Source organism: Callospermophilus lateralis, chromosome 6, assembly GCF_048772815.1.
Source record: "Callospermophilus lateralis isolate mCalLat2 chromosome 6, mCalLat2.hap1, whole genome shotgun sequence".
Classification (NCBI taxonomy): Eukaryota; Metazoa; Chordata; class Mammalia; order Rodentia; family Sciuridae; genus Callospermophilus; species Callospermophilus lateralis.
The window spans coordinates 46,019,688-46,033,310 of NC_135310.1; the positions used below are offsets into that span (position 1 = coordinate 46,019,688).

Sequence of the window (13,623 nt, forward strand, 5' to 3'; positions counted from 1 at the left end):
CTGACCAACCACAGGAATCTGTCAACTATGAATGTTTCTCTTCATTTTATAGATTATTAGAGAAATCACTGCTGATGTTCCATTCAGGGCATTTTGACCACACCACTCATTTCTTTTCTAACTTTAATTTTAAAATCTCATGGGATAAAGAACCCATTTTGAGAAGTGTGTCACAGCAACTTTTGAAATGTAGGAAGCTAAGCAATTAGTGTCAGTTTTTCACTTGGGAGTAAAAAAAAAAAAATAAAGATGAGAAAAGTTAATATATACTACAGTGGTAATTTACTAGCAGAACATCATATAAATGGTAATTTTTGACAAAGCAACAGTCCTCTATGGGAAAGCTTTATGCTATCTTTAAGTCATTAATACTATACGCCCTGGTTTTCATTCATATTTGAAGCTGAACCAATCATATTTTTTTTCCTTTTTTATATCAAGTATATTCCAAAAGGTTTTGAATTTTTAGAGAATTTTGGAATTTATGGGAATGAATAGCTTACCAAATATAGTATATTTAATGGTATAACCAAATAAAACTCAGGTGAAAACTGAAGGTGATTTTGTAGATTTCATATACCTAGTCTTTCAGAAGCTCATTGGTTTCTACTTTTTTGTAATGTGACTATAATTGGTTTTAATATAGATTTAAAGTTCAATCAACATATGACTACCAGCCATCTATCAAAGCAGCATGCTGGGTGCAAAAACACAGGCCATACTCATGGAATCCTTACTTGTACCTGTGAGAACTTATAACCCAATTTTTCAAATAAGGAAAGAGAGCCTCACAAAAACAATGACTCATCCATTGGTATGTGACTAATCTGTGACATTGTAGAGATTATAAATCAAGTTAGCTGACCCTCAAATCTATCATACTTTTCAATAAAATTACTTTATAAGAAGAAAATTTTGAAAGCCCATTATATGGATTGTTGGAACAGCAACAATTTGATTCATTAAAGGCCATCGCATTTCTGACTCAATATGAGTGGTTGGGTAATGCCTGAGGCATTGCAGTAAGGCCAATAAGGGGATGAACCCTGGCTTCTTGGCTGTGCAGAACGGTCGGGACTTTGAGTAAAGTTTCGTTTTCTTTTTAAATTCCATGCCTCAGTTTCTTCACCTACCAAATGATGGTAATAAAACCATATTTTGTAGGGTTGTAGCAAAAATTGAGAACCATTCCAAATGTAAGCATTTAGCAGAGTACTAGCAGATGGTACAGATTGTTGGTAGCTTTTAGTAGTAGTAATAGTGGTGAGAGAGGAATGTACAAAGCAATCAAAGAAAGATGCTTGTTATTGTATTCAGAGATATGTGAGGACTATTATAAATAAAATTGTATTAACTGAGAGTTTTAGTGATGCACAGCCCTTGAACAGTATCTGTAACTTTCTATGATGTTTTTTAATTACTGTTGCTAAAAAAAAAGATGAATAAGTTCTAGGAAGTTGAGGAGTTCCTAACCCTTTTTAAGAAAACTATACAAAAATAACTAGATATAGTCTTTGAGTCATTGAAAAAAAGTTTACACAACTAGTTCATGAGAGAGAGATTTGACTGTTAAAAACATGGCTAGTACATGGATTTTCAATTGAGAATATATAGAATCAATCTTAAGTTACATATGTATAGACACATACATATCTAGCTAAAGATTGATTAAAATAAATGGAAGTTTTTCTAAATCTGGCTATTTTAATTTTTTATTTCCTGTAGATATTTCAGAATACTTCTCCATATAGTATTGGTAAAGAAATTAGAGTGTTAAAGTGATAACTTTGAATATTTGTCTATATATTATGAGGTAAATAAAGTGGAAAGAACCTTGTGCAAAAATACAATTTTAAATATAGAGGCTTTACGGATCTTATCTTTTATGAGAATGAAATAGATCAATATAGGAATGATTCATCCTTTTAGGATAAGCAAACTATTTGTTGCTGGGAAATGAGTTTTGAAAATGGTGTTTTTAAAAAATACCATTAAATAGGATTAAGTGGACTCATAAAAGAAGAGTTTCCATTTGTAAACTTAAAGGGGCAATCTGTGTGTGATATACATATGTGTTCTTATTTATTCTTACTATCATCACCTTTTTAATTAATCATCATTTCTTTTTTTTACTAAAAAGTGATTTTAATGTTTTAACCTTTAAATCTAAAGTATATGGGTTGTCTCTCCCTCTAGAGATGGCCTGCATTCTCCCTTGAACCTATATTCCTTGCTTTACCCCATAAGCTTCTCACTCTTGAGATAACCTACATTCTCCCATGAATATGTCTCTGCTTTCCTAAATAAACCTTTGTTTGTTTCTCTAGGGGGTGAGGGAGAGTATGTCATCGAATTTGTAACAAAATTTTTGTTCAAATTATAATCTCATTTTTATTTCTTTTCTCAGATGATGAAACATGCTTGGAATAATTATAAGCGTTATGCATGGGGATTAAATGAACTGAAACCTATATCAAAAGAAGGCCATTCAAGCAGTTTGTTTGGTGAGTAGAATGTGCTTTGGTGACCTATGTTGTCTCCAGTTGCATGAGTTTATGGTCTTAGAGAAGTTTGTGCGATGTGGTGATCCTCCAGGCCTTCCATGCTGCTGGGAAACCACCCAATGGAGTTTTTCTTCAAGGATTGTACATAGTGTGTCATTTAGATAGGGCAGTGGCTGCACATTAGAGTGACTTGCATAACTTAAAAATACTGACACACCTGGAGCACACTTCCAGAGAGTCTTAGCTAATAGATGTGAGGTGCAGCATTAGGATTTGTGGATCAAAAGGTGTGTCCCACAGGAGAGCATTTGGTCTGCTGTATAAACTGCTTCCTTCCAGGTAAAAATGTGCATTTATGGGTAAACTGGCCAAGGCAACCAACCATGGTGATCTTTACTGTATCTCAACCTAGGCTGTAGGTTCTTGCTGTTTGTACCATGCAAAAGATCATGAGAAAAAACTGGGCCATGTATTTGGGCTTTTATCTGTATTGCATTTGGTCCTCACAGCACACTCCATGATTGGTCCTGTGGGTATTAATGATGTTTTTATGGTAGAAGTAAGGAAGCTAAGAAACAGAAGGGTTTGATGGCTCCCACTCAGTGTCTTGCCTACTGCACTTGATATCCTTCCAGGGTCCCAGGTTTTGTCTAGAAATATTAAGATGAAAGGGAATGGAGTCTTATTCTGAGGGTGCTGAATTCACCAGTAGAAAATATAGCTTTCCATACTTCAACATAATGTGTTAATTAGTACCAATTCGTATATCAACTAACAGTTTCAACTAACATTTATTGAGCACTTATTCTGTACCAAATGCCATTCATGCCACATCTCATTTAACCTCATTATTATACACATTTTATTGATGAGAAAAATAAGGCTCAGGGAATACCTTTCCCAGAGATAGCCGCCTACTAACTGGTTGAACTGGACTTGAATTCCAGTGTTGCTGGCATCAGAATTCATGTTCCTAATCATTATACTACGCTTTTCCATTTACTTAGGACATTTCACATTTGGCTCTACTTCTGGCACTGATGTTAATGAAAATAATATGTCTTTAAAGAGTTCATGGTCTAGTGCAAAACACATGTATATAAATAGTGAATTCTCAAAGCCTTAGATAGTTCAGTAGATGTTCATACAAAGTTCTGAGCAACCAGTAGGATTTCCAGGAGGGAGAAGGGTATTGCAGGCGATTGCAAAATAGGTAGAGAGGCCAGGCATGGTGTGTGTATGCCTGTAATCCCAGTGGTTTGGGAGGCTAAGGCAGGAGGATCACAAGTTCAAAGCCAGCCTCAACAACTTAGGCATTTCACAACTCAGTGAGACCTTGTCTCTAAATAAAATACAAAAAATGGCTGGGGATGTGGCTCAGTGATTAAGTGCCCCTGAGTTCAATCCCAGGTACTAAAAGAAAAGATAGGGAGAACTGGAAAGAGTAGACGAAAGGAGAGACTGCTTGGTCTCTCATAGTGACACAATTTAGAAATGAAGTGAGCTTCAACCTAGCAACAGCATATTTGAAGTTGTTTCAGAGATTTCTAAAATAGTGTTTTAAAACACCATTAACATGGGTGATGAGAGGTACAAATTGAAGAGAGCAACCCTGAAACTTCATACTGAATCAGACATCTTTATTTTTTTTTAATGTTTACTATGACTTTTTAAAAAATCTGATTAGATTTTTACTTCTATCTTCATGAACTTAGTTTGTATCTTTTAAGAAATAAATTGCATGTAATTTTCCAGGTTTATCAAATAGATTATTTGCTTCTTTGTTATATTGATGACTTTAAAATTTATGCCAGAACTTTAAAAACATACTAAGTATCTGGGCACGATGACACTCCTCTTTAATTTGGGAATGTTGAGGCAACTGAATGAGGCCATAAGCAACTTAGCAAGACTCTCTCTCTAAAAAATATATTTAAAAAAAGGGTTGGGGGTCATGCTCAAGTTGCTAAGGGCCCCTGGATTCAATTCCCAGGACCAAAACAAAAACAAAACAACTCAAAAACAACAACAATAAAAACAACAACAAAAGCCCCAACATACTAAGTTTCTTCTGCCTTCATTTTTAAAATAATTTTTATTGCATTTTTTGGGTAAAAACACTTTCCATAATCTAGGTAAGAACTCGTTCATTAAAAAAAGTCTTCAGATATTAGCATAAGAAAATGAAATATTAATATTAATAGTCAAGTGATATTTCTCGCTCCATCTTTGAATTAAATAGGCTACATAAAAATTTTCTTGGTATAGTAATACCAATGTAGCAGGACTTGTTACAAAGAATAAGGTTTTTATTTTTACAGATAAAGGACCTTTTAAATGACTCCTTGAGCTCATTTACTATTCAGTTCTTATCTGTAAATAATATGCTGTGCTTTATATTCTTCAGCAAATGAGGTAGAAGACAGGAAATTTCTAGTCCCTTACCACCAGGCTTCATAAGAATGGCTTTTAGTTTGAGATAGTTTGTTCTGAGTTTAGGCTTTAAAAGCAGTCTTGTGTTTTCAAAGAAGGCATTAGTCTTTATGAATCTAAGTTTTCCCAATTATTAGTGTTCCAGGCTGTTTCTTTCTCATGGTTGTTTCTTTCCAGTTAGGTTGATCCTCACATTTGTTTCTGAGAGGGGAGAAAACTCGTTACTTCTTCAACTTAAACATTAGTGAACATAAGAAATTATCTCAAGTATCCATCATTCCCAGTTCCACTTTAAACAAGAAACTCAAACTATTTTAAGATTTCAGAGATAAAAAAAAAATTTCAAGTGGAATTGTACCTCAAACAGAGATACGCAAGTGCAAACACTTGACCAGCTGTACCCAGGATAAAACTAAAATATAAGAATAAAAATGCTTACTTAAAGTTCTTAATCACTGAAAATTAGATATCAGTTAAAATATGAAGCTGCTGTCTAAAATTCTGCTTTAAAATATTCCCTTTATTGTTTCCCTGAATCCATAGTTCTATTTCAAAAAAATTTTTTTAAAAAGTTGTCTTTTAGAGAACATTGAATTACAATAAAATCTGTCATGAAATGAAAGTGTCTTCAGGTCTTTTTTCTCCTTATCATTAGGTAAGACTTATGCTTACTTTATATATTTTTGAAAATTAAATAATTTCATATTCTATTGCTTGTGGTTTTCTAATGGTAATTTCTCAACATGGTGTTTGAAGAGAGTATGCCAAATGAAATAACTTTTAATGTAGACCCATTTGAATTAGGATTGGCCACAACACTATCTGAGTAGAGTACCTAGTCTTTCAACAGCCATTCATTGGTCATCATCATCACAATCATGCAGAGTACCATGAAGAATGTAGAAATGAACAAGACATGGTCTCTCAGTTCTAAGGAAATTTAGGATGAAAAGAGATGCATACAGAACAGAAAATGATGAGCACCAGAGAAACATAAGGTCTCCTACTGTGGGAGTTTGGAGAAAATAAAACATTATGGACTGGCTAGGTGGGAAAAGGGGTCTGGGATCAGTTAGGGTTTCCTAGAGGGGGAGGGATTTCATTTTGTGTTTTGAGTTTTACTTACCTGCAGCAGCTGAAGTCTAAAAGTGTTAATTGGCAAGTTTCAAATGTAAATAATTCTTAAGTTTTAAATTGTGTGCTATTCTTAATAGTGTCATGGAGTATTGAGCCCTATTGCTCTGCACTGCCTATATGTAGTCATCCAGTGTTCATACCAAATGTGTTACACACCTGTTAATCAGTAACCATCTTGGTTCATCTCTCCTTGGTATTACCATAACCGTGTTCAAATAACTCATTTCATTTATTTAGAGCCTCAAAGTGCAAGAGCAGTGATGCTGGAAATTCAGATATGCCAAAGAGAAGCTGTAAAGTGCTTCTTTTATAAGGGAAGATATGACATTTCTAAACTTTCTAAGGAAAGGAAGGGAGAAAATCGTGCTCAGGTTGCTAAGACCTAAGAATGAATTGTCTATCCATGAAATTGTAAGAGAGGAAACAGAAATTCCTGCCAGTGTTTTGCTGTTGTATCTCAAACTATAAAAGGCATGGCCACAATATATAAGCATTTAGCAGAGCTAGAATAGCCATTTAATTTGTGTATGGTTAGCAAATAACAGTATATTTAGAGTTTGATACTATCTGATATTTCAAGCATCCACTGGGTTATTGGAACATATCCACTACAGATAAGGGGATTAATGTAATGATTTCTTTAAGCTATCATTAAACAATTGACAGTTTATGTTGGTGCACTTTGGTGTAATTACATTAAAGTTAATTTGTGTGTTGCCCTTTGTTTTATACTTATTCTTTTCCTAGAGAAAGCAATCACAAATTAAATTTCTAAGATATTTATTTTGTACAAATCAAAAGAAACATTAAAGATTTATCTATCTTCCTGTAGTTTTTGGTTTGGTTTTAATACTTTTTATATTTTCTTTTGCTGGGAGAATTTTAGATTGTATTCAGTATTGCTGCTTATTAATAGATTCAAAATCACCCTCTTTCCTAAGTAGTGTGAGTGTGTGTGTGTGTGTGTGTGTGTGTGTGTGTGAAAAGTATTTTAGTGAATATTTTTTCTGGTATTTCCAGGTAACATCAAAGGAGCAACTATAGTAGATGCACTGGATACACTTTTTATAATGGGAATGAAAAATGAATTTCAAGAAGCAAAATCATGGATTGAAAAAAATTTAGACTTTAATGTGGTAAGTTAAATAAAAGTTGCTAATTGAGTCCTTGAAGCTTAGTTAATGTGGATACATTTTGTATTGGGACAGAATGTCCTATCTTAATGTATCCTAGCAGAAACAAATAATGCAACTTTGCATAGCAAAGATATTACTAGCATACTATGTTCTTACTCTCTCTTACATACACATGTCTTTGTTTTTTGGTAAATGAAGGGTAAGAAAAATTAATATTTGTTGAAACCTACATGTGCCAAGTATTAGTCATTGTTTTATCTCATAATTGATGTTGACAAATAATTTATTCTAAGAAAAGGAAGCATTGGCCCTAGCATTCATTCATTTATTTATTTTCTTTCTTTCTTTCTTTTGCCATTTTTTACTTATGACTTCAATATTGGTACTGTTTTTAATCTGAGATTACTCTGCAGAAATCCTAGTAAACCTCTTGTCCATCTGGTAAGCATTCTGTGATATCTGTTGTAAATCTCCATAACCAGGCAGAAGAAATGTTCTGTATGTTGAAATTGGGCAGAGAAAGAGGGTTTTCCTGCCACATCTCTGTTTTGTGGCACTATTTGTTATTTTAAATAAATTAAGCTACCTACCTTCAAAATTCTATAGGCTTATCTCCAGTTACATGTGAGATGTCTATCTACCTACCTATCTATCTCTGTCTCTCTCTCTGCCCCCGCCCCCCTCTCTCTCTCTCTCTCTCTCTCTCTCTGTCTCCCAACTGCCCACCCCCCATGTCTCTCTCTCCTCAAAAATAACTAGATTTCTTCAAAATCCAATGATGGAAAACAGGAAAGTAGACTTAAACAGTAGATCTATGAATCACATCCAGGTCCTTTCCTGATTCTTGGGTTGGTCTGCCTGGAAATTATAACATTGTAGTCCCAAAATAATGTAGTTTTTTTTATGGATAACATAGTATCATTCCCACTTAAAAAAATTATTGCTTATATTTAAATTAACAATTTTTCCTGATAACATTGTAATTGACAGTGCAAGGTTATTATACACAATTAATGGATCCAGAAGTGTTGTAAGGGAAGAATAAAAATGAAACTGAAGCAGAAATACTGCTGTTGGGAGTTTTATCCTACAGTGCTCCTAAATATAAACAAATTTTGCAGTCAGGGATAAATTTGTTTATATGCAAAATAGTCAATTTACACCACTTAAAAGCATAAAGTAAATGCTTTTCATTGGCTTACACTATCATTAACTAAAACTCATTTTCTTTTCATTAAGGCATAGCAAGTTGATTCATTTGCATACTTGGTAGCACAAAGTTCAAATGGCTTTAATAACTGGCTTAAAATAAATCACTGGGATAATATAGTTTTGGAAGTAGAAGCAAAGGCTTTACAAATGAACCTTTATGTTCAGTTTAAGACTCCATAAAGGTAATAGGTATCGCAGAAAACCCTAAGAAGAGACTCTGTAGATGTTTTCTGATTTAATTCAAAGTACTCCTTGAACAAAGAGTCTAAGACAGATTTTTGTTTAATCATTATTCGTTCACATATGTACTAATTATTTACCAAGTAGTACCCTCTAAGGAACACTTACTTACTCTTATGAAGCTTATAGTCTAGCAGGAAAAATAGAGTACCCCAGCAAAGGCTGAGTTGTCTAAGGTATCAACAATTGAATGAGTGCCTGATAAATTCCAGATATTATACTAGCTGATTGTTTTTTCATAGGTTGATCTTAATCTTTGTGACAACCCTACAGGGTAAGTGGTATTTTTCCTACTTTTGTAGATGAAAATATGATTAATTAATCTACCCAAAATTATATAGCAAGTAAGAGCTGTAGTTGCAATATGATCTGCCTAATTCAATGACCCTGTTTTTTTTACTAGAGAGGAAATACAAAGAATTGAGAAATATATAGGCAGCCAGAGAATTTGAGTCCTCTGAGGTTAGGAATGTAATCTTAATATTACAGTGCTCATTAGAGTGTGTCATTTAATAAGCATTCAGTAAAGGCTTGTGAAATGGATAAGAAGTTAGTCCCCCTATCCTACTTCTCAACCAAGTATGCTAGATTGAGCTGGAAGGCATACTGACAGGGTGCAGAGATAGCTGCATTGTGTCATATGTTTATATGGTTAGAAATGATCTGGAATTCAGAGAAGTTAACCTACCTGTTTTTAGCTAACCTACTTCCAGAATCGATTTGTGGTGGTTTCTCTAACAGGAAGCTCATCAACAGATGGACAAACAATCAAGGGTTTTCAACATGAGCATTTCTAAATTTAATTGTGAGTTCCCTCTTCCTTACTGGCACTGAAATAAACAAATAAATAAAAACCCTGAAAAACACTTGTTACCTAGATCCTTACATGAGAAGTACAGAAAACTGCCCTTCATTAGAAAATTTTATAGAACATGTAGAATTTTTCTTCAGATAACAGTTTCTAATATTAAACCCTCTGTAAATGCAAAAGCTGTATTATAACTATCCTTGAAATGCATCTCTCTATATTGAGGTAAAATGATATCTTGGTGTAAGAGGCAGGGCTTTGTCTGAGAAAGACAAAGGATAGATGATTAGCTTGCTCAAGACAGTAGCAACACAACTCTAACAGAACTTTGGCAAACACCTGGATTGTGGCCTTTGATTTTAATGAATGCCATATGTTTTGGAAAAGAGAGGTACTGGTGGCTAGGGTGACTTTATTTTTTAATTTAACGATCCAGGCTGTTTGTTCTTTTCATTTCAAGGAAATAAGGCAAACAAGCTGGAGGGGTCCCTGCTGGAAGGATGTAAGTTGACTTCAGGAAGTAGTTCTGGAACTTCTCATATGCCTGACTACTTGACTTTGATCCAGAGTTCCATGCCAAAAGAAGGGACTTTTGCCCTAATAATGCTCCTGAAAATGATCTGTTTTGGAGGAGCACATTGCATCCCAGTGGGCAGATAAATAAGTTAATTATCCTGTTGAATGGAGTTATTCAGTATTTTCTATCTTATATTAAGAAGTACCTGCCAGACTTTGGCTATACAAGGAGCTGTTCTCTGACTGTGATTAGCAATAGATCAGGCTGTTATGTGAGACCCTTCTGGACCTGCATGGCCAAACCAACCTATTACATAGACAAGTGGTGATTTGCCGCTCATTGTGGCCCAGAAAACTTACATTTTGTTAACAACCTGGAGATTTATAATGTTAATTAAATATAAAACTAAAGCTGCAATATAAAATATTGCAATTTAATCTGTTACAAATGTTTTATGCTTACTCTTAATCCTCAAAGTATACCACACACACATTTTGAAGTACTAATTATATAATTAAAGATGTATTTTAATTCTAAACAGGCAACGCTTATAGGCAGTTACCTGTCTTTAATCAGTTACCGAAAAGTCTAAAGTTTCCAGCATATTTCTTAGTAAGGTAAAACTCAGTTATCAGACCTGTTAGTAGTGGCGTGGTTATTAAACATAGTTAGTACACTGGGTTTTAGTACAGCAGTTGTTATTAAATATAATTATTGCATTGGTATGTAGCAGAGCAACTGTTATTAAATCTTGCTTATTTCTCAGGTATGATAATAGCCTGGGGAGATCAGAGAACTGCCCTTAAACACACACACACACACACACACACACACACACTCCTACTATATTTGAGTTCACCCTAAAATTCAAGTTGTCATAACTAGTTCTTAAAATATATCATTTTGTGAGTAATTTTGATGAGCAAGTTGTTTCTAAGTTTCAATCTGATTAGAGTTTCTCTGAGTTGTTTAAAATGCTGCCTTTCCTAATGGAGAAGGCTGGACTTCCAGGCACTCATTCTGAAACAGATTTTGAAGCATTCATGTTCCTACTGCCCAGATAGGGTTGGATTCTTCGCACACTTGAACTCATGACATTGATTTGAAGGAACCCTTTCCTAGCAGGAGCAAGCATACTGTTGAGGATTGGGGCAAAGGGACATAAATTATTAAATTTTTTAATAATAAGATTGATAAAAATAATTTAAAGACCATCTTTTTTTCCATTTTCACAATACTTATCATTGTATATTATAATTTTACATATGTACATAGTAAATCAGAGGAGAAAATATAAAGAAAATGGAGTAACTTAAAAGGAAAATTACCAGGGTAAGGAACCCAAAAGGCTTAGGCACTCATAATTTTTTCCATAATTTACATTACTCACCAGTTGATTTTTGATATAAATTTAGTAATACTACATATTTTATTAAGCTTATAAATGGATCTGGTTAGGTACCATTGCTGGATAAAAAATCAAAACAAAAAAGCAGTTTCTCTAATCCAGAATTATTTTATGAATACATCTTTAGCCAAAAATTTCCAAGCTGTGTTTGCTTATCAGGTATGATATTAACTAATAGGTTCTTGCAATTTAAATAAAAGACTAGATCTACTTCTTAAATTGACACTAACATAGGCTATGTGCTAAGAGCCACAAAATATATAGAGTACACTCTTGGAATGCAATTTTAGAGATTTAGGGGGAAAGTTTGTTTTTATTTTAAAAGTAGCCCAGATGAAATTGACTATGAAATTCACATTAATTGTTAGGGTAGATCAGACAAAACTTTATTTGTAGAGGTTACTTCATCTATGTATGCCCTCTCCTACCCAATCCCCTCTTCTGTCATTAGGATAAGTGAATAGAAAACTTTCAGAACATTTTAAAGATACTGCATGAATATTAATAGGAGGACTGTATTCTTTTAAGTTTAGTATGATTATTTTAATAGATATTGAAATTAGAAGTTTTAAAAATGGCCTAAGATCCCTCTATTGTAGAAATTTTTTTAAATCCAGGTATCATATAAAGTATCTCAAGCCCAAATGGAAGTTAGTCAGGATTCTCTATGTCAAAAGAAGGCTTCTCAGCCATTGGGAAATAGCATTCTTGTGAAGGTCACAGAAGATAGGTATCTTGATTGTTTAATACCCCTGTGGAAGGTAGGCCTTGGGGTTTTAAGCTGAACTAATATGAAGAGGTAATGGCACCAGTTGTCTGTTGAGGACCTTATTTTTTCCAGGGATTTTGCACAGTGCTTAATACTCATGGGCTTATAATAACTTGTAAGGAATGCATTGTTCCTTTTGATAAATGATAAAACGAAGACTCAGAAGAATTGAGTTACCTAGGTTCTCACACTCAATAGCTCTCACATCAGTCTTTAGTTCCAGATCTTTCTGACTCTAGGCCAGTTTTTTCTAGTCTGCTAACCAGTTTCTTATAGTGGGAGAATCTTTGTCTTCTTCATTGTTTTTAATCTAAGAATCTGTATGGAGTAACCTAAGTCTAAATTTCAGTCTTCTGGTTTAAAACAAAATATAACCTAGAATGTTAAAGGAGCTCAAATAATTTAACTTTGAAAGAAAGGAGGGAGGAAGAATTTATATGATGGTAATTCAAAAGTAATTCTGGTTTTCAGAGGAAGATGGTGACTCTTGAGAATTACTGATAGTGATGTTGTAACATTCCTGAACAAGATTTTTAAAGAGAAGGACATAGCAATCATCTGGGACATGGATTTACTAACAAGCCAGATTTGCTTCTTAGACTCACTAGAATATTAGATCTATGAAATTTTAAAGTCACAGCAACTGACCTTCTGCATAGCACCTTACAGGGTTATCTTTCAATACCTTAGAGATAGAGGAAGATAAATAGATTTAGGTTCTAGAATGCATACAGAGTTAGATCAATAGCAGATTGAATAACTGCATCCAATAGGTGATTGATGTCAAGCTGAAGATATATTTCTGGTGGTATTTGACATGGCTCAGTCCTCTACCTGCAATAATTTTTATCAGATGTCTATATAAAAGTCCTGATGATCCAAAATTTTTGTGGGAGGAAGAAAGAATGCATATGTAATGAATCCATAGTCAGAATAAGAACATAAAATCATGTTAACAGGCTTCAATAAACAGAAATGTGGGGGACTGTTCTCAGGTTTAAAAATGGAAAAACACAAGAACAAATTGAGAGGAATATATTTGAGGGTTAAGTTGTTAGATTTTATCATTAGACATATTACTCCTAGACAAGGAATAAAGTTGTGTGAACCAAACTAAATTAATAGATTATCTTTCCTTTCCATTATCAGTAATTTTGTAGACAACTAACATTTTCCCCAATATTTATAAAATCCTCATTCAGAGTGATACAGTTCAAAGATAGATTGCACCTATATAGAGTGCATTTAACCAAAATATATTAGATATATGATGCAAATTATGAAATACATTTAAACAAATTCAGCAGTGGTCTTATTTTATGATGCTTTTACCTAAGTTTGGCCTGCTAATTCCCTCTCTTAATTTGTTTTCATAATCTTTCTTTTACAGAAAAATTTTTTTTTAACATTAAGCAATTACTTAGCTTTACTTCTTAGATCGTTTTATCTATTTAGAGAG

The 13,623-nt window shown here is 33.7% G+C and overlaps 1 protein-coding gene across 2 annotated transcripts in view; it reads left to right on the forward strand.

Annotated features, from left to right (window-relative positions):
• Positions 1–13,623, forward strand: part of Man1a1 (mannosidase alpha class 1A member 1) — a 168,275-nt gene that overhangs the window by 44,240 nt on the left and 110,412 nt on the right. For both annotated transcript variants that reach the window (XM_076858303.1, XM_076858304.1), the window contains exons 3-4: positions 2,408–2,504; positions 7,095–7,210. In XM_076858303.1, the coding sequence (XP_076714418.1) occupies positions 2,408–2,504; positions 7,095–7,210 (213 nt within the window). The remainder of the gene's footprint in view (positions 1–2,407; positions 2,505–7,094; positions 7,211–13,623) is intronic.